At 40.1% G+C, this 19,792-nt stretch overlaps 1 protein-coding gene across 1 annotated transcript in view; it reads left to right on the top strand.

Annotated features, from left to right (window-relative positions):
• The window catches only part of agrn (agrin), a 255,732-nt gene extending 240,628 nt beyond the window's left edge, over positions 1 to 15,104 (top strand). The window contains exons 34-39 of the mRNA XM_053483299.1: positions 1,115 to 1,202; positions 3,270 to 3,293; positions 5,095 to 5,127; positions 7,641 to 7,865; positions 7,959 to 8,062; positions 12,413 to 15,104. Of these exons, the coding sequence (XP_053339274.1) occupies positions 1,115 to 1,202; positions 3,270 to 3,293; positions 5,095 to 5,127; positions 7,641 to 7,865; positions 7,959 to 8,062; positions 12,413 to 12,570 (632 nt within the window). The 3' untranslated portion in view covers positions 12,571 to 15,104. The remainder of the gene's footprint in view (positions 1 to 1,114; positions 1,203 to 3,269; positions 3,294 to 5,094; positions 5,128 to 7,640; positions 7,866 to 7,958; positions 8,063 to 12,412) is intronic.
• The last annotated feature ends 4,688 nt before the right edge of the window (positions 15,105 to 19,792 follow it).

Here is a 19,792-nt window from a genome sequence, read left to right as displayed (position 1 = left end):
GGATTGTATGTGTAAATGATAATGTTTAATCAAAAAAACTGTTGTGAATTTGTTTATCTGATTTTTCGAGGCTTGAGCTAGACATGACTCACAGTGGTGGTCTTTGAAATCTTTGCTTCTTTCTTCTCAAGGCTTCTTTTTTTCTTGTTCTATTACATAAGGAATAAAACATGACACGGCTCGCTGTTTCCTAACTTCACAGTAGTAACACGTCACACCATCGATATGGTATCTGATATATTTTCCTATAATAGCAAGCCATGAAGTCATTTTTTTAATATCTCTTAGACCAGAGCTATTTTTTAATCATGGCTAATTTGATTTAAGAATGATACCGAAGAATGTACTTTCCATCATAAATAATTATGTTTTAAAAAATTTTATGACAACATTCATCCATCCATCCTAACTGTGGTGAAATTTTTTTTTTTTTTACCAAAAAATACAGCTTTACAAGAACTGCTGCGTGAGTCATGCTGTTATAGGAAATGAATCAGTTCCCTCTGACTGATCAGAATGAATTCAGCAGCAGTGTGCTATGAGGAAAAGTAATGCATTGACAAATATGATTTCCAGCTTATTTTATGCAACTGTGCTTAGTAGACGCTTCGGCAGATGGTGAATGTTGTCAGTATTGCAAACATCATGTCATGAGCGGAGTTCACATAAATTACAACTGTGACTACAACTACCGTGAACGCTAAGAAACATCTGGATGGAGAAAAATATCCTATCTCCACTACACACACACACACATATTTGCCGAAGTGAAATTCTCCTGGCATATGCTCTGTTATGTGTTTAACACATCTCTACAAGATATCGGGCGAGCGTTTGTTTATTTCTTCTTTATTATTTTATTCTGTACATTCGAGAACCTTTACGCCACCCAGTTTCGTTTGTATTCTAATCACAAGCACGCAAGCTGCATTAAGACAACTTCAAACACTTTAAAAACCCTAACCCCATTAACCTTGCAGTGCCTCTTTGCTGTTTATGTGGAATTAATTAAACCACACAGGCATGAAAATTACATCACAATACATCACACTTCCACTTAGAAGTAATAGAAAGCCACAGTATATATTCCTTATCACGCTCTCATCTCCTGCAGCTACCTACGAAAAAGCAGCCGGGGAGTCCGAAGCCATTGCTTTTGACGGCAGGACATTCATCGAATATCACAACGGAGTCACCAAGAGGTAAGGAGGATTTCTCGCCAGCACTAAAAACGTTCCCCTGTGCACTTTGAATAAGTTATGGCACCCTCTTTCTGTACGAGTGTGATTATGGAGTTCAATCGTTTAGGCCCCTCCTGGTTTGGGCTGATTGCCCCTTCTTTACCACTCCGTCTCTGGTTTTCACTGAAGTCTCGCTAATTATTTGGCTTCTTCCAATTACATTTCTGCCTGGAGCGACATGCTCTCAGTACTGTCCTGTGGAGCGCCGCTGTATTGCATGAACCCCCTACGCTATTACCAGAGCTTCAAAACCTCACATCTCTATTAGAGCACATATTGAAAAAGCACCTCTCTCTAATTGCCTTCTTCTTCAATCATACGCTAATTCCGTGTTCCAGGAATCCTGGATTAGCCTCATAGGCCTGTAGCTCGCCAGGTGTTTGGGTCAATAGGCATGTCAAAATGTTATTAATTTGCTTGTAATAAGTAGAAGCTAAGTGCATTGTGAAGCATCCTGTTAGTGGCCTAATTGCCAATGGCTGTTATATTGTGCTCTAGGAAACAGGAGTTCAGGGTTGGACAAATAAATTCACGAGCCAACCCACTGTGCAAGCTTCAGTGTGCTTGTGGAGTCTTGTGTTGGTAAATGTAATTAAACTAGGCTAAAACATCATCGTGCTCTTATAGGAAAGTAATTACCGTAAGGGTGTTTTGTTTTTTTCCCCCTCACTAGCCTCTTCTCTTTTTTTTCCCCCCTTAAAGCCAGCGCAACAAGTGCAAATCATGGATTTCCTTTGTAGCTGGCAGTATTAACAAAGCTGCTGTTCGAGGAAATTCATCAGTAACGACTGACCCAAAACTTATAATCTAAATTAAAACATGCAGCGTTATATAACTTCACTGGAAATCATGCCAAGCTAGTTAGCAGGTTAATTACATTAATAGAGACTAGCTTATTTTGTTCCGAAGAAGTTAACAAACATGTGGAAGTGGCCAGGACCGAGGCCAGGACTGTACTGAGTATGTGGCAGTAATTCCCAGCCGATAAGTGGTGTCCATGAATGATTGTGTGTACAAGTCCCACAGACAGATGTGTCTCTTCCGCAAATTGTCTGTTGATTTTCAAGGATCTGGCGTTTTACTCGCTGAATGTTCACAGCAACGTCTACAGTGGGCTCTGAGCCACCCCAGCTGGGGATGTCATACACGGATATACGATCCTCTCTAAAACATCTGTATTAATGTAATGTTTTACTGCAGCTGAGAGTCTCATCAACATACTGTGCTTGACGTCTTTTGTAAATGTCCATGAAGTTTTATGCCTCTTTCCACAAGTTATTTCATCACACGTCCCAGTTTAGCACGAACGCCCCTCATACATGAATGACGAATCCAGCTAATGGATCAAGCTAATCAAGCTAATTTTTGCATAGCATGTTCTTAAATATGAAGTATCGCTGTGTTTTATACCATTAAAGGTCCCCAGTATACAAAATTCATGTTTAGACATTTAGATGTTTTTTGTTTTGTTTTTTTACCTGAGAAAAATACATTCCCTTTTTTTTGTTTTGTTTTTGTACTATTTTTGTCTTGGGTGGGACTCGAACAAGCCAATTAGAATTTCTCCCTAATGTGACCTCATATAAGGGAAACCCCCTTCCCTGGATTGCAGTTCTCTGGTGTGGAGGCATGGACACGGATACAGCATGTTCGGAGGAGGAGTAAAGCAGAGGAAGTTTAAGGTGTAAAGGAGAGGAGCTCCGAGACCTGTGTTAGGTGCGAAAGTAATGGACAATATGGGACCTTTAAAGTGTAACGATTGGACCTTACGTATTTTACGTTTTATTTTTCGTCCCCAGTGCCTGGACCTGCACACACATTGTATTTCAACATTCTCTGGGGGTTAAATCTTCCAACCATATGGATGACTGGTTTCTAAACCTCCCAGAGGATTAACATTTAGAGTTTAGCTCCGTGTGTGTTTGTTTGTCTACCTACTGTCTACCTTCCTGTCTGTCTTCTTGTCTGTTTGTCTTTCTGTCTCGTCTTATATGAATGTTCCTTGTTGTCTTCTCTTCTGCACTCAAGCCAACTGACCAATGAGATCCCTGAGTAAGTAAACAAGGTGTATACTGGGATACATTCAGGTCAAACTAACCATGTCGTGAATACATTTTTAGTAATTAACCTGATCTTTTGCCCTGCATAAATGTAAACTTTTCCTTTTTTTTTTTCTTCTCCCTCGTTGTTATTATTATTGCCCATTCCGGGTCACTTAAAAGAATATCCATGAAAAATTAGGGCTCATCTGTTTGTAATGCGTGCCTTGGATTTTTAATTCTTATTATTTGCTATAGAATTCTGTTAATCAGGTGTTTCCGTTCTCATCAGATGCATTAGTAATAGGAGCGCACGCTCGGCATGCATGATGAGCATCGTGTTCAGCAAAGACATCATAGTGTACCTTCATGGAAAGCATGCAGAACTCAATTAGAGCAAATATCTCCATATACCTGCAGCGAATGTGATTGACTGTTATGTGAATCTGAATGAGGCCCCATTTAACTGCTACTTCGATGATTGCTTCGTGTTTTTCACCCTGTGTGAACCCTTCAAACTATTTTCTATCATTTTTGAACTGCCATTTTTCTTCCTTTTTTTCCCCGCTAGTGTAGAATTACCTTTTAACTGCTTCATTAGCGAAATGCCCAATCTGTAATGGTCTACCTTTTAGTAGCACTTACTTTATATTATTTGTTTCTTTCAGAATGTAATTAACTGGGTAATGACTGTTCTGATCCCTGGTTTTAACATTGCAGCTTAATTTATTTTGAATTAGGCTAAATAGCTCTCATGGAGAATTCCTCTTTAACATTTACGCCATGTCAGAGTTTTTTTTGTTTTTTTTTCCTATTTTGGTCAAATCATTAACAGTGATATCTAGTAAATATGACAGAAAGTATCATATTAATCAAGTATTTCTCTTTTCCTTTAAAAAAAAAAAAGACAATCAAAAGCCCTTAATAGAGATGTGCTGAAAGTCCAATAACGTGAGCGAGCTGCCACAAACGTCAATACAACTAAAGGCCGTGGCCCTCTAAAATGGCTTTTCCAGCGGCCTGATGTTTAATTCCTATCACTTCCCATACAAACGGCAAAAAAAAGTTAATGATTTCCCCAGAGGACGTTAATACACTGGGACTGTTGCTGGCTGGAATACTGTAATATTGCTCTTACTGTTTCCTAGACGGCTCATCTGTCTTCATTCTCACTTGTTTGCTCTGTAACCTTGGATCAGTTTCCCAATTCTCTCTGATTTCACTGACCAGTTTCTTCTCCTGCCTTTTTATAATTAGATGTTTGACCCCATTGCTTTCTTGATGGAGTGCTTTGTTTTTGATCGGCTTTGCTCGAGGAAGCCCGGTATGGGTTACATAAATCATTCACTCCCGATGAGCGCGCGTGCTCCCTCACTCGCTCATTTACTTCACACATTCACTCTCCCCAGTTCATTTCAGTTGAGTTTGACGGTATGTATTTTTTATCTCGTGTAGACAGGTCCATTGTTCTCTTACACTTTTTTTTTTATCCAAATGTCAATTACTTTCTGGCATTCTGACATCTCATCCTATTGTACTGGGTGGATGAAGTCATTATTGACATACTGTAGTATAGGGACAGTTGCATGTCCTTGTTGCTATTCTAGTATTTCTACAGTAACAGTCCAGTGTGGGTGTTTGTATAACTACGTCCTGATTAAGGCTTAATAACAGAGAAAGACTTCTAGCTCCATGGCACTGGCCCTGTCTGGTCTTTGTGCTTCTGTACCCTAGTGAGGGCGCGATCAAAGGTTGTTCCCTTCGCCCTCTTAAGCTTATTGCATGCCCTTTATTTTCTCCCTTGCTCCTCTAAGCCCTGAGTCTCTGGAGACCCCGTCAGATCAGAGGTGAGTCCCGCTGACCGAACTGCATGTCTTGGCATGCCGCCCTCACCCCTTTTTCCTCCACATGAGCTAAAAGCCACAGCTTGAACTTTTTTACCGAGAAATGACACGCCTTACAGTCTATTTTCTTCTTGACATTTTTAAGCAGTACATTTTAGAGGCCTGAATTCGGCCCTGCCCCCTACAGGCACACAACCCAAATGACAACCAGCTTCTGACTATTAAGCTGGTTCAGCCTGTAATATAAAGTGTAATGAACATGAAGCACCACTCCACTGCACCAGGCAATTCTAAAACGTTAACGAAATCCTCCGTGCATGTTTACTGCAATGTTTATACATCGGCGGGTTGCAGTTCCGCTTTTAGCACCACTTCAGAGGACTGTCTGGAAGCTCTAGACTGATTCCTAATGATATCGTGATTGTGAAAGGAACAGTTTGGAGAGGTGTCCACGGGACTTAAAGCTCTGGCTGGCAGCCCTGTGGTGGGTAAATTTGGTGGAAAGAGTCCAGTCAGCACATTATATGTGTCTCATTAGGAACGAATTCAATTACAGCAAATAATTATGCATCTTTACTCCATCACGGCCTCGTCGAACACGATTTGCATAATGAAATTTTGTCTTTTAATTAACGGAATGCGATTCCGTCATTATTTCCAATCGTAGCAGTGCTCCTCAAGACGGGAGCCTTCACGTAGCGATGCACATAGGCAGCGGTGCGATAGATGAGAAACCAGTGGAAAAAAGAATAACAGCACATCCTGGTTTCTTCCCACTCCTCAGCTTCAGGGGTTTGATTCAATTTAAGCTGGCACAAAGCCATAATGCATCCACACACTCACACACACGCGGCGTGCTCAACAAACGTAGACCGCCCGATAGCTCCCTACAATGGAGATGACACACAGTGGTTGACTCTGGACTCCGTTTGCTTCTGCCAGGTTAAACACTCTCGGCTAAAACTCCAAGCTGTATCGTTATCTCAATCGTTAATCTCCAAACTTGAGTGTAAACTTCCATCTGTGAGAAACGGTAGCCATGACGCATCAGCAAACAAGCAGTGATCCCACGGTTAGCTAGAACGTGCCAGTGCGCGCTCTGCTCTCCTGTGTGGTGTGAAGACTCATGTCCTCTCGCCACCTGCTTTTGTTTGTGTTTCTCTGTTGTCTTTGTGTCCACTGTTTTGTTTCACTCAGTTCTACATTTGTGGTGTCTCGTTCCGTGTCACGTTTTGTCTCGTTTCCTGTTTAAGTTTTCTTTTTCGGCCTCGATCGGTAAACATCTCCTTTTGATGTTACCTGTTTGATCAAACCCACAGACCATCATACTTATGCTTAATACTAAACAAAAGAGCTGTTGTTTAAAAAAAATTATAATAATAAAATTTTAAAAAATCTGCATTGTACTGAGAGAGTGAGAGGTGTGTGAGTGCGATAAGGACCGTGTGTGAAGTGGGAGTGTGAGGCGCGTGCATGTGGTGATGAACACGTCCCTGTTGACCAGAGCGACAGCCCTCGGTACCTCCTGCCTACAGTTATAAGCTTCAAACGTTCGCTCCAGAGGATAACAGGAGGAGGTGGCTCATGGCTTCCACCTTCCTACCGAAGTCTGCAATGAGTGAATAGATCAAAACCACAGATCAGAGAGCAGCTATAATATGAGCATCCTTCCTCCCCTCTCCGCGGGAAAGGAATTACTCTAGGGGACAGTGCAGGATGAAGTAAAACATCTTAAGCTGGCGCTAACCTAAAGTGTGTCACCAGTTCTATCTCCCATTCTGCCGTTCACGCTCCAAGGTCCCCCTCCCACAGCATGCCCTAGTTTACTGATGAACCGTGAAGACCCCTCGGGATTTGACTACGCAATCTGCTCTCCCACACACTCCCTCATTATCTTGCCGTCCCACTTGAAAAAAAACACGTAGACCTGTTCTATCATGTAGACCTTAGGAGGACCATGACAAGGTCCAGCCACAAAGTGTTCACGTAATTAGTACCTGACGTATCAGGCAAGATGGGTTAATGCAATTCGCTCCTCAATAAACAGCACAACCTTAGAGAAGAGACTCAAACTGCAACATACCAATGGACTTTTTTTTTAATGGTTCAATGTTTCCTTTATAGTTTTAACACTAGGTGGCACTATAACGTAAAACCAATCTAAAAAAAAACCTGATACTTTATACCTACCCAAGAACAAGTAGAACTTAAGCAGTCCCTTCCTTCTTTACCTTCTTATATCTTGTTCCTGGTCAAATTGTGTATGTGTTCATCAGCATCGAGCAATTCTCAATCATAACTCACTACCTACAGTACCCCTAAACATCTTTTCATTATCTTCTCACCAGTGACAAGAATGAAATAATATATAAAGATCAAAACACGTCATGTTTCAGATTCAGAGATCCATTTCCAAAGGATGACCGAAACATAGGAGCAGCACAGGAGTGCTGAATCTTAGCCGTAGGACGCATCTGTTACAAAGCATACATCTCTTTATTTTCTTCCCGATGTAGCGAGAAAGCCTTGCTGGTGAACAAGTTTGAGCTGAGCATCAGAACTGAGGCCACTCACGGCCTCCTCCTGTGGAGCGGGAAGGGCGTGGAGCGCTCTGACTACATCGCGCTGGCCATCGTGGACGGACGTGTCCAGATGACCTACGACCTCGGCTCTAAACCGGTAGTTTTGCGATCATCGGTGCGGGTCAACACCAATCACTGGATCCGCATTAAAGCCAGCAGGTACTGTATGCTGCAACTTGAGCATCAGAATAAGTTTAATAACTATATATGGTGCATTATATGTGACCTGTCTTTCTCTTTCTCTCTGATTAGAGCACTGAGGGACGGATCTCTGCAAGTTGGCAATGAGGCAGCAGTGACAGGCTCCTCACCTCTGGCTGCCACTCAGCTGGATACAGATGGTGCTCTTTGGCTGGGTAAGGCATCTCTACATCCTGTTAGGCATTTCTTCTCGCCTTAGTCTTGGCTATATATCTGAATGAACCTTTAGCTGTTGTAGACCGTAAGCCCTTTTCATGCACATATTGAACTGACAAGAAATCTTGTAGAGAGAAAATCGGTGTACTCCCAAAGATTTCCTGGAACTCATGTTCTCTCGGAGAGCTCTCATCAAACTCTTTAATCTCGCCAATCTCTGCAAAGCGCTATAGAATTATTAGACATAAATTCTTTCCATAGACTATTCATTAGGAAAAAGTGGCACTACTAGACTCACACCTGGGCACTGCTGGGCTCTCCTGGTAAAATTAAGAAATTTTACGCTGTCTCCCTTTAAATACCTCTCCGGCGCTAGGGTCGTCCTCTTCTGCCTCACTCGTGATGCTCTCACCAAGCTCTCCTCATAGTCACGGGTCTCTTATCGAGCACTCCTTTGCCTCTCCTCGTACCCGTACGAGTGCTCCTCATTCAGGCCATTCGCAGAATCCCCAAAATCGGTAGATATTCCACGTTCTTGCCGCACATTCGCCGAACACTTGTCAAGAATTCCTTGTTATCATCAAAGCTCTCCTCAAATCCATACGACCACCGGTTCTACTGTAGGTCACGGAATGTCACCTAAATTTTTTCAACCAAAACAAGATTTCTTGTCACATCCTTATACGTACAGTATGAAAGGGGGGTTGTGCATTCATTTAGCGATTTTGAACTCGTAATGTAAAGGGGAGCTAAATTTCGGGGAATCGAAATAGGATCCATAATTTGATACATTACTATTGTGAGTGCAGTAGTTAATAGGAGACAATAAAGGTGTCTTACTATTATCTTACTCTAATAATTAACACATTATTGATTCACGTTTAGTTATTTTCGTTATTTTTTTTTTTTCAAATGAAGACCTGATGTTTTTTTTTATTTTTTTTTTTATTGAACCTTCCTGAGTCTGTGTATATCTTCAAGACATTCCACTTTTCAAAGTGCCGTTACACCCAACCACGCAATGAATACTTTTCACCCATGATGCTTACTGTGCATGAGTTCACATGGGTCGTCTTTATATTTTGCACTGATTAGTCACTGTAGATCAGACTCTAGTGCCTTTACCTCCATAATGCTGTTTGTTTAGGTACTGTAAAAATCGCCTTCGAGCGTTACTGTATTCACAGCTGTCTTACGCTCGCCGCTTCCCACACACCTCTTAACAAGTGTTCTTCACCTTATGGTTTGCTAAAACATGTGCAGTGTGAAACCAACCAAGCATATTCATTTAACTCATATTAACATTTAAAGATGAAAAACGCAATCTCGAAGTGAACCCCGGTCATTCAAACAGAATCTTATGTGCATAGAGCGAGCACGGGTTCTGAAAGCACGTCCATACCTACTGATGTTATCATGAGACTACAGGCTTCTGAGTGAAACTCATCTGAAAGGCTGCCTCGAAAAAATGCATTACTGATTCTTCTACAGTTTTAATATTTATACAGTGTGTCTAGATACTGTTTGTTTTGAACTATCCTCGCCTGGACAACCATTGAATAATAACATGACCGGGTTATCTCGGAGTCTCACTACTTCCTCATTGTTTGCCTTTAATCGTGGACGAACGCGACCATAGAAAGGATTTCTTAGATATTACGTACATAAATGATCCTAGGTGCAGTCTGGGAAATAACCACTGTAGATGTAAGGAAGGGGGGTATGCCGTTCTAAGGGAAATAATCAATGATAGGGTGGCGCGATGTGGCCTGTTACCGACCAGTCGACTGTTTTATGCCTCATTTATCAGAGGAGGAAAATGTACTTTTTATTCATTTATAGTTTCGCTAACTTTCGTTAGATTCCTGTTTCTGCCATCACTAGTGTTACAGCGACTGTAAACGGTTTATCCCTCAGCTTATAACGATATTACAATCAAAGACTTAGATTAGCTTTATTACTGAGCCGTACAAACCACAGACATTGGAGGGAATGCAGTATGTAATAAATGTCTGTTTACAAAGAGTTTTATCATACCGACATCTCTACATTTTTTTTAATTGTTTAAAAATCAGTTTGGTATTAGATTACAGTATGTGGAGCATCTGTCATACAAATTGCCACTGCTGTTAGAAAGGCTGTTACAGAAATTTGATCACGCTTCTAACCAGTCAGACTGGAGAGTAGAAAAATTGTGCATTTGTTCCATAGTACAGGTTACTGTAGAGGTTACAGTCCGTCCTGCAGACCTGTTTACACTAGAGTCAAAGACTGGCAGAACTGTGAAGCGGTACAGAAAAGCTGAAAAACATTGACATATCTGAAATATTGATGTCTGCTTTTTAATTTATTATTATTTTTTTTTCAAGTTCGAGCGCATTGAGTGGCGCCTCCCCCCCATCTCTGTTCCAGAGCAATGGAGCAGGTGCCGCAGTCACCCCGCAGCTAGAATACATTATCCCCCAGCAAGCCGAACATCAAGAGCCTCTTCTTAAAATCCCCGCTTTCATTCCTGATTATTTATTTACTTATTCAGCTGTACGTCGCATGAAATTAACCCAGTGGATCGTCCTATTCCGTGGCTCGCGAAACAGATTAAAGGAGGAACTGGGTAAAGAGAAACAGGCAAAGGAGATGAACCGCGGGATTCACAGAGTGAAGCGGCTCATCTTTAGGCATGTTGGCACGGATAGAATCCGAGAAAATGAGTGAGTCGAGAGTTTTCAAAAGTCGAATGCGTCTAGGGGAGAAGAATAGCGCGCTCGCTCTCGCGCTGTCGCCGCGCATCCCCGCGCATCCCCGCAGCCGAGCCTAATGCTTTTTGATCTGCTCACCTGTTTCAGGGTTACGCTCTCTTCTTTTTTCCGCACTTCATAGCAAGTCTCCAACAATGGAAACCCCTCAGCATTTGTTATTTCATTTATATATACTGTATTATTGAACATTATTGACATACAGTATGGTACGCTATGGTACTGTACATGCTGGTGATCCTTTCAAGATGAAAAAACAGTTAAAGAGTCTAATATAATACTGTAAGTAAGGAGTAGGGATTCAAGAGATATGGGCAGATACAGTAGCGTTTGAATTGCTGAACAAATTACACTTAGTTGGTAGCTAGCTAATGAAACCAGATCCTCTTTGTGGAGTTTGTATCAATGTCAGTGACCAGTGGAAGTGAATATGACTTACGTCTTAGCAAAAAAAAAACTCATTCACTCAATCACTCAATCACTATGAGGTAGCTCTCCCTATACTGGGTCGAGGTAAGTCCCAATGTACTGTAGGTACCCTACCAAGTGCACTAGCGAACGCCATTTACGCAGACTTAAGGTGGGAATCTAACCTTTAACACTGGAGGTGCGAGGCCACGGTGCTAACCACTATACCGAGGCCTACTATAGTAATAATAATAGGCAGCACTGTGGTCTCGCACGTCCAGGGTCAAGGGTTCGATTCCTATCTCTTGTCTACGTGCATTGAGTTTGCATGTTCTCCCTGTGCTTGCCGTGTTTTTTTCCAGATACTGCTAAACCTCCCATTCGCAGAGGTTAAGAGCGTACCGATACAAGCAGAGACAAAGCAGCATTTCTTTTGTCATAGTTGATTTTTTTCTTTCAATTTTTAAGATATCTGTTGTCTTCTTTTTTTATATTCTATCATTAGTGCCAATCATATAAAATGAGACAATTTTCTCAGTGCTATTCTTACTCCTATCCATCTAGCATCATTTTGACAGAGACTATAAAGCACTTCTGTACTGTGAGTCGCTCCGGATATGTGAGTCAGCTGAATGCTGTAACATCAGTTAGCCTTCTTATGCATAAATGTATAGACACTCAGGAGCGCCGGTATTTTATGGGATTTCTTTTTATGAATACCGTACGTTTTGTGTAAACGCTCATAACCTTCTGATCATTAGCCCGGAACATTACGTCAGTTTTGTTTAGGCATCCTACTGTATCTAGCGTGCTGTTTGTAGTTTCAATTTTCTCTGTGTAGACTTAGATTGATCTGCGCAGTGGAACAAAAAGGCACAGAACAATTTTTTTTTCTTTTTTTTCCCCACAAATAGGTTGCAACTGTATTTCTATTTTAAAAAGAGCCAAATCCCTGCAGCTTTTAAATAACTACCTCAAATGACTTCTAAATTGGTCCTGGTTGGCTTTTTCAATGATTGCTGTTTTAATACATCATATCCTGATTCTATAACCTTTAAAATCAGATATTTATTGTGCTTGTTTTCTATTTGTTCCAATTTTTTCCCTTTATGCTCATGGTATGTTTCTTTCTCAATTTCTCATTCCTACTTACATTTCCCCGCTTTCTCTCTCTCTCTCTTTTCATAGGTGGTCTGGAGGATATGACTGTGGCCCGCCGCCTTCCCAAGGCCTACAGTACAGGCTTTGTGGGTTGCGTGAAAGACGTGATAGTCGACGGCGTGGATTTGCATCTAGTTGAGGACGCCTTAAACAGCCCGAAAATCTTACACTGTTCAGCCAAATAGCCTGGCACTAACTCCCTCCCAGCACCATGTCTACTGCTGTAATTATTTTCTATTTTTGTATACTTTTCATTGCTTTTTATATTGGAAAAAAAAATGTCATGTTTTAATTTTGGTTTGTTTCCATATATATGGTTCATTTGAATCTGCACCTCCGTTCATCTACAGGTTTTTTTTTTTTGTTTTCCCCCAAATTGCAGTTACATGGTGTCACAAGACTAAGAAAAATATGTATTATATTTGTGGTGGTGTTTGTAGAACACCAAAAAAAAAAAAAATAATCATTCTTTTGCTCATTACTTGAAACAGTGAATGAGGTACATTAGGTGCTGTTTGTCCTCTCTCGACTGCCTTCTCTGGGTGCCATAATTTCCTAAGTTGTACACCATGTACATTCCACTGAGTCGCTGCTGCAGGTAATCGCTTCGAGCAGCGCGCTTCGTAAATCAAAGCATGTACGACTTTTGGCTTTATAAACAACGGACTGTCACTGTTATCTGAGCTGAACAAGTGTACAGGTCCCATTGGGGATCTGTAACAGGGGTCCAGCCCCATTGTGTACAGGTTCCATTGGGGACCTGTAACAGGGGTCCAGCCCCATTGCTCTTAATATTTTAAGCTCCTTTCTAGCATAGAGCTTTAGAGCTTGTCAATCAACGAAAAAAAAAAAAAGAATGCATAGATCTTTGATCAGAAATATCAAGCTGAGCTCTCAGCCACAGACAAGCGTCATGTTATTAATAGACAGAACAAATAATACATGAGACTGTGAACAATGAGAACATGTCTTTTCCGTCACAAGCATCCGTCTCATGCGTTGCGTGCCGTATCTAATACTAAAGAATGATCACTTGCTGCATGCGACCTTTTAAACGCCCAATTCATTTTGCCTTGGTTTCTCTTGCGCTTTCTTATTCCTTTCAGGGCAAAAATTGAGTTTGTCCGGTCGCGTTAAAATGTGTATGTTACTTCTGATTTGAGGTGTTTTTTATCTCTTCACATTTCGTTTGTCTTTTGTTTGGATTTGGGTGAGTGAAATGATGGACTTCGTTTTGTATGTGTCAGTCTGATGTGCTCTAAAAAGCAAGAAATGGTTGCTACACTAGTCTCTGCCATAAGGAGGCACCGTAGCACAAGGAGACGGAATGGGAGCGGCAGGAAACGACGGCAGGGCGGCTGCAAGAACAATGATATGTCCTTGGAATTTTCAGTCATTCCTGAACTCCTCTGAAAGCCGCTTTAAACAATCCCGTCAGCACTCGCATCGGAAAAAGGGACGTCTAGACGGTCAACCCTGATGTCTAGACTCTTGCGTGTGGTCCTGGAACAGTTGTTAGATTAAGCAAAAGTATCAAAAAACAATAACTCATAATAATAATAATAATAATAATAATAATAATGCATGGGGTTTGTTATATAAAAATGATTTTTGTAACATGCTTAAAGACAAATGTGATGCGATTCTTTGTACTGCTGACCTGAACATTTTAGTTTCAATACAAGTCCAAAACTAAAAAAAAAAAATATATATATATATATATGCCTGTTCATAGTAAAGTATCATGTTATTTTGTGGAGAGAAAAATATATTCCCTTGATTTCTTGTTATATTTTCTTTTCTTTTTTTTTTTTAAAGCAGTGAGACAACCGAAATTGTTTTATATAACCCTTATCACTATGTAAATGAATAATGTGGATCTGTGGATTTTTTTTTTTTTTTAGTATTATACACTGGAAGCAATCCTAACTTGTCTGTTCATTTCACATTTTCTGTTCCTGTGTGTTTGGGAGAAAAAAAAATCATATATTGGTATATATATTGATTTACAGTGAGTTTGACTTTTTTTTTTTGTTTGTTTGTGTTACAAACTGAAACCCAACAGCCCAGTATTTCTGCATTAGCTGAACATCTATCCTCTGTTAAATAGTGTCCATACTGGTTTATCATTATCGTTTCCTCTTCATGGATACTTCTTTTTTTTGTTGTTGTTGATGTTATTGAAACATTGTTCAATGGCTGTGTAACAATAGGGACCTCCTGCATGCTTGGAGGGCACTGAAAGGACAGAGTGCTGAGCTCATGAAGATGGAGCGCACGCATGAACATCCACCGTCTGGATGGGAACTGTCTGAGAAATGCCTTAAACCCATCTTCGCTCACCGGTGACAGAGTCGACGTCTTTAATAATCTACTCCATGCTCTCTTTTTAGCCACTGTATTAGCCACATCGCCACATCATGTAAATCAATTCATAGATATTAATATTTGTATTAATACTGTTTATGAGAATATCCCAGAATGCCTCAAAAATAGATGTTCTGGACTCTACAGATAGAATATTTACTGTATAAATTCTATTTTCAATATCTATTTATGTCTTTGAGTGGATTCCATTACTGGCCTTTGTAAACTACTGTTTTGATTAAAATAGACCTGAAGGGCAGTGCTCAGAATGAGAGTGGCATGACATTCCCATTACTAACTTTATTACTTGTGTCTTGTGTTCCCACCACCATGAAATAAAGTGTAAAACAAACCGATCTGCCCTCTTTGTTTCAATACTGATGGAAAAAAGTCAGATTTGCTGCAGTGAAATGGGAATTCTATAGCATATTCCATATGGGTTGCACTAAAAGTCATGCAAAAGTGTGAGTAACTTGCTTATTAACTTACTTACATGGCTTGAAAGAATTGCACAGTGTAACTCATCCTCTATAGTGACTCTTCTTGTTGTTCCGTCATTGGGTTCTTGATTAACTAGGGGTGCAGGCTGCCTGACATCCACAGACAGCCTACAGAATGTTTGACACGATTGACATGAACAATGTGTTCAAATGGAAAAAGAAGTCGAAAAGCACTGAACCCACACAAACCCAGTGAGAGGCCGTCAGCAGTGGCAAAGAGGATGGGTTCAAAGATGCATTGTGATGAAGGCTATGTTTAGCAGTACTGTTGTATAGAGGAAAAATTAATCTTTGCCCTTCTGTATGTCAAGTAATAAAAAAGTTCTTGCATTTTTGCATTATTTTCATGACAGCCCTCGTATATATTTAAATGGAAATATGTGCAATGTGTTTTTATCTGTTATAGTCCTAGGTTGGTGGCATAGTGGCTTAGTGGTCAGCACTGTCGCCTCGTACCTCCAGGGTCTGGGTTCGATTCCCACCTTGGGAATGTGCATGGAGTTTGCATGTTCCCCCTGTGCTTGGGGGAACGTTGACATTGGCTATCACCCTAGTTGAGTGAGAATTTGTGGAGTTAAATGGTGTTTAATCACAAGGGGGGAAAAAACAAGTGATAATGGTCATGGTGTCGTGTTAGCACTGAAGAACCAACGTGCAAGAGGTAAATTTTTTAATTAACGTTTCCATCAATGTTCATGTCATTGTAAACTTTGGACTCAAAGTTCCAACTATATAACGTATTCGCACTGACGTTGACACCGGCTCAGATAGATAGTGATCCACTGTACGAGCTGTCCAGCTTGACAGTTTTGTTAGCATAATTGTCATCAAGCTTTTGAGCGGAGAGTAACATGAAGAGGTGAAAAATCTGAACAGACTAAAGGACTGAGGTGCTGCTGCATCAGTCTTGAGAAAGAGCTGAATTCTCATCGGTGATACTAATAACGGCCTGTCCAATAGCATTGTTGTTCAAAGAAAACATTAAAAAATATATTAATTATAAACTCTACTATAAAAGTCATTCATGGTGGAGTTAGGCTTCAGGGATATGCAGCATCTAACACTAAAAGTAGTATTTTTATTGATAATGATAATAATAATGTTTTTCCCATTAAAAAGGAATGTGTAGATCTTCTATTGTGTTTTTACATTGTGATGAACACAATTTCTTTTTAAATAATATTAAACACTCAACAGTACAGCTGCCACATGCTATATTTAAGCCCTGGTTCTTACATTTTTCATTCTCTACTGGAAAATCCTAAATCCATTTCTGAATAAAGCACCAACTTCCATCCTCCTAAACAACGTATAATCCAACATGGCTAGCTCAGGGTTGCCCGAACACGCTCAACCACCAAATCCTATCAAAGAGCCGAGTCATGTGACAGCTGATGGAAAAATCCATTTGAGTCTGCTGGGTAGGAAATATGGAAGAAATGATCCAACCCTGGATGAGTAGAGACCCTCTGTGTGTTTTTGGGTTCCCACTGGTGTAATAAAAGGGCCTTTTAGAGCTCATAACAAGACTTCAGCTGTCTGGGCACGTCAGCTCTTCTTTGGCTCCCATTGTTTCAGTCCAAGGGTTGGTGATTTTTTTTTTAGTTTAGACTCCTAAGGCGGTGAAGTCACAGACACATCCTGGAGGGGGTCTGGTCTCTCCGCTGCCCTGCCAAAGCATCCATTACTGTCTCCCTAAAGCTCCCTAAATGCTGATTTTTTTTTTTTGTATATCAGTAAAATATCGAAATTAAGTGATATAGTAAAAAAAAAATAAAAAAAAAAATTTATGTAAAAATGCAGTAACTAGATAAAATAAACAATTTATTTATGGAAAGATTTTCATTATACTGTTCTTTACCTGAACTTTGACCAAACCCTAATCTATTCTGAATTTAACCCTAAACTAACCCAAACCTAGCCCAAATTCAACCCTACTTTCAATACAGCTTATTCTGTATATGGTCATTTCCCAAGTGAGCTAGGGACACAAGACAGTGTGACATATACTCTCACCCCAATTATACACCATTGGCGATTTGGAAATACCAATCAGGCTACAATGCACACAACCTACTTTGGATAGTGGAGGAAAGCCAGAGTACCTGGAGAAAATTCTATATGCATAAAAAAAGTGCTAAACACTGAACCACTGTGCACAATCAACTGTTCCATTTATATTTAAAAGTATTGTAAAAACAAAGTTATTGTATCATTCAATATAGAAGTCAGAAATATATTTTTACTGTTGATTGTACTTGCATTTCCTATGGCATTCCTATGGTCTGTTGGCTCATCATGTTAACTTTGGCATGAGGTTGCATAAGACATGATGTAGACATAACTGTTGAATAGTAACTGATAATATGCTCGCATTGGCGCTCTCACCCAGTGCAGAGAGCAGCAGGTCAGATCGTATCAGCGACACACAGACAGAGGGAGAACAATCCGTAGATGAGCGCCTGGTGCCCAACACAATTGCATAATGTCATCTCATAGCCAGATTACTGTTTGGTGATGTCAGCACAGCCATGGCATCAGTGCAAAGCTCACAAACTGCATTCTGTGCCCACAGCTGCCACCTCCAAATTGCACTAATGATGGATTTCTGCTGCATATCCTATTATTTTTACTAACTGACATACTGTATTGAGCAGCAGAAATGTGGGCCTTTATTACCATCCACCATAAGTATTAACATTATAGGTCTATATGGATGGCAGTAATTATATGAAATATGGTTGAACAAATGTGTCATAGCTTGTGTAAGAGTTTTAAAAAAGAAGTATATAATTTCAGCACTGTGCCTTTGACACTCAGGATAAACCAGCACCAATTTGTGCATGACTCATAGCAGTGAAAGAATATTCAATGCTATAACAGGACATTTGACATTTTACTGCCAGATATGTAAAATAAGCAAAACCAAAAAGGCTGAAAAATTATTAAACCAAATACCTTAAATAATATGTATTTTGTCTTGTCTTGTTTTTGCACATTATCATTAGTTATCTTAATACTTAAACTTTTACGTCTAATCATAAGTCCTATTCCCCACAAACCTAACCCCAACCTATCACTAGATTTAACTTAAGCCTACTGTCACTCAAACCCAACCTAATGCTTTCTCTGACCTAACCATAATATATCACCAAGTTAATCCTGAAATGACTCATCCATAATAAATCCCCCTACATAATGCTAAACTTAATTTCACCATAACTTAAGGCAAATTTCACCATAAATTAATATTAAACTAATCCTAACCCGAAATGCTGTCTTAGCTGGCCCTGAATAATTTATTCCTAAGCCTCATTCAACCTTTAAGTGACCCTAATCTACCATAATTTAACCTTTAGCCTATAATACAGTATAACCCAAATCTGACCTTAACCCTGCCTTACCATAATTCAACCCTAAACTAACCCAAACCTAACCCTAAACTATTTACCTAACCTGCATTTAACCATAAAGTGACCTACTGTACCATAATTCAACCTTCAACTAGTCCTCCCCTTTACTCTAAACCAACCATAACCCTGACTAACCAGTCTACCTCTTATATAACCCAAATCTGACCTGACCCTTGCTATAAAACTAAATTCAAAATCAATTCAAATCACTTTTATTGTTACATCATGTTACTGGTACACTGGTACAGTACATGTGAGTGAAATTCTTGTGTGCAAGCTACACAAGCAATAGTGGTGTACAAGTATAAGAAATAAATATTCACGTAAATAAATATGCATATGAATAAGTACAGTGTGGGAGCTCGCGACGAGGCTGCCTTACTCGGCGCCATCTTGGATCAATTCATCCCTAAACTAACACAACCTGAACTCAATTCAACAACATCCTAATACAACCCTAAACTAACCCTTACCAAACCCTCCTGCAACCCCAAACTACGATTAACTCAACCCTACTTCAAACCTAAACTAACACTAATTCAAGCTTAAAGTAACCCTATCCTACCCTAATTCAACCTTCAACTAGCCCTTGCCTTAACCCTAAACTAACCCTAACCCTGCCCGTATCTACCTCTTATATAAACTAACCCAAACCGAACCTTAATTCAATCTTAAACTAAACAAACCCTTTTTTTTGAACTAGTGTTAATTAACCCTAACTTCGACTAACACTAACATAACCGAAATTCAACCCCAAACTAATGGTAACCTAACCCTAATTTAACCCTAAACTAGCTCTAACCCAACACTAATTCAATCCTAATCTACTCTTAACCTAACCTCACCCCAATTTAACATTGACTCTAACCCTAAAATGAACCCTCTCTCTGACCCTGACCCTGACACACCCCTCATATAACCCTTGACCTGACCCCAACGTATCCCTAACCCTGACCCTACTGTTTGATGCGTTAGTAGGCAATGCAGTTGTCCAGTGTCAGAAAATGAACATATAAATTACATCTCGTTCATGCTACCTAAAACAGTATGCGATAGTATTTGACCTACAAGTCTGTGTAGTTAGGTAGTGTGCGGATTGGGACGCAGCCTCCGTGTCACAGCGCATC

Source organism: Clarias gariepinus, chromosome 22, assembly GCF_024256425.1.
Source record: "Clarias gariepinus isolate MV-2021 ecotype Netherlands chromosome 22, CGAR_prim_01v2, whole genome shotgun sequence".
Lineage (NCBI taxonomy): Eukaryota > Metazoa > Chordata > Actinopteri > Siluriformes > Clariidae > Clarias > Clarias gariepinus.
Note: the sequence above shows the minus strand (reverse complement) of the source record. Positions and strands in the feature narration are given on the sequence as shown.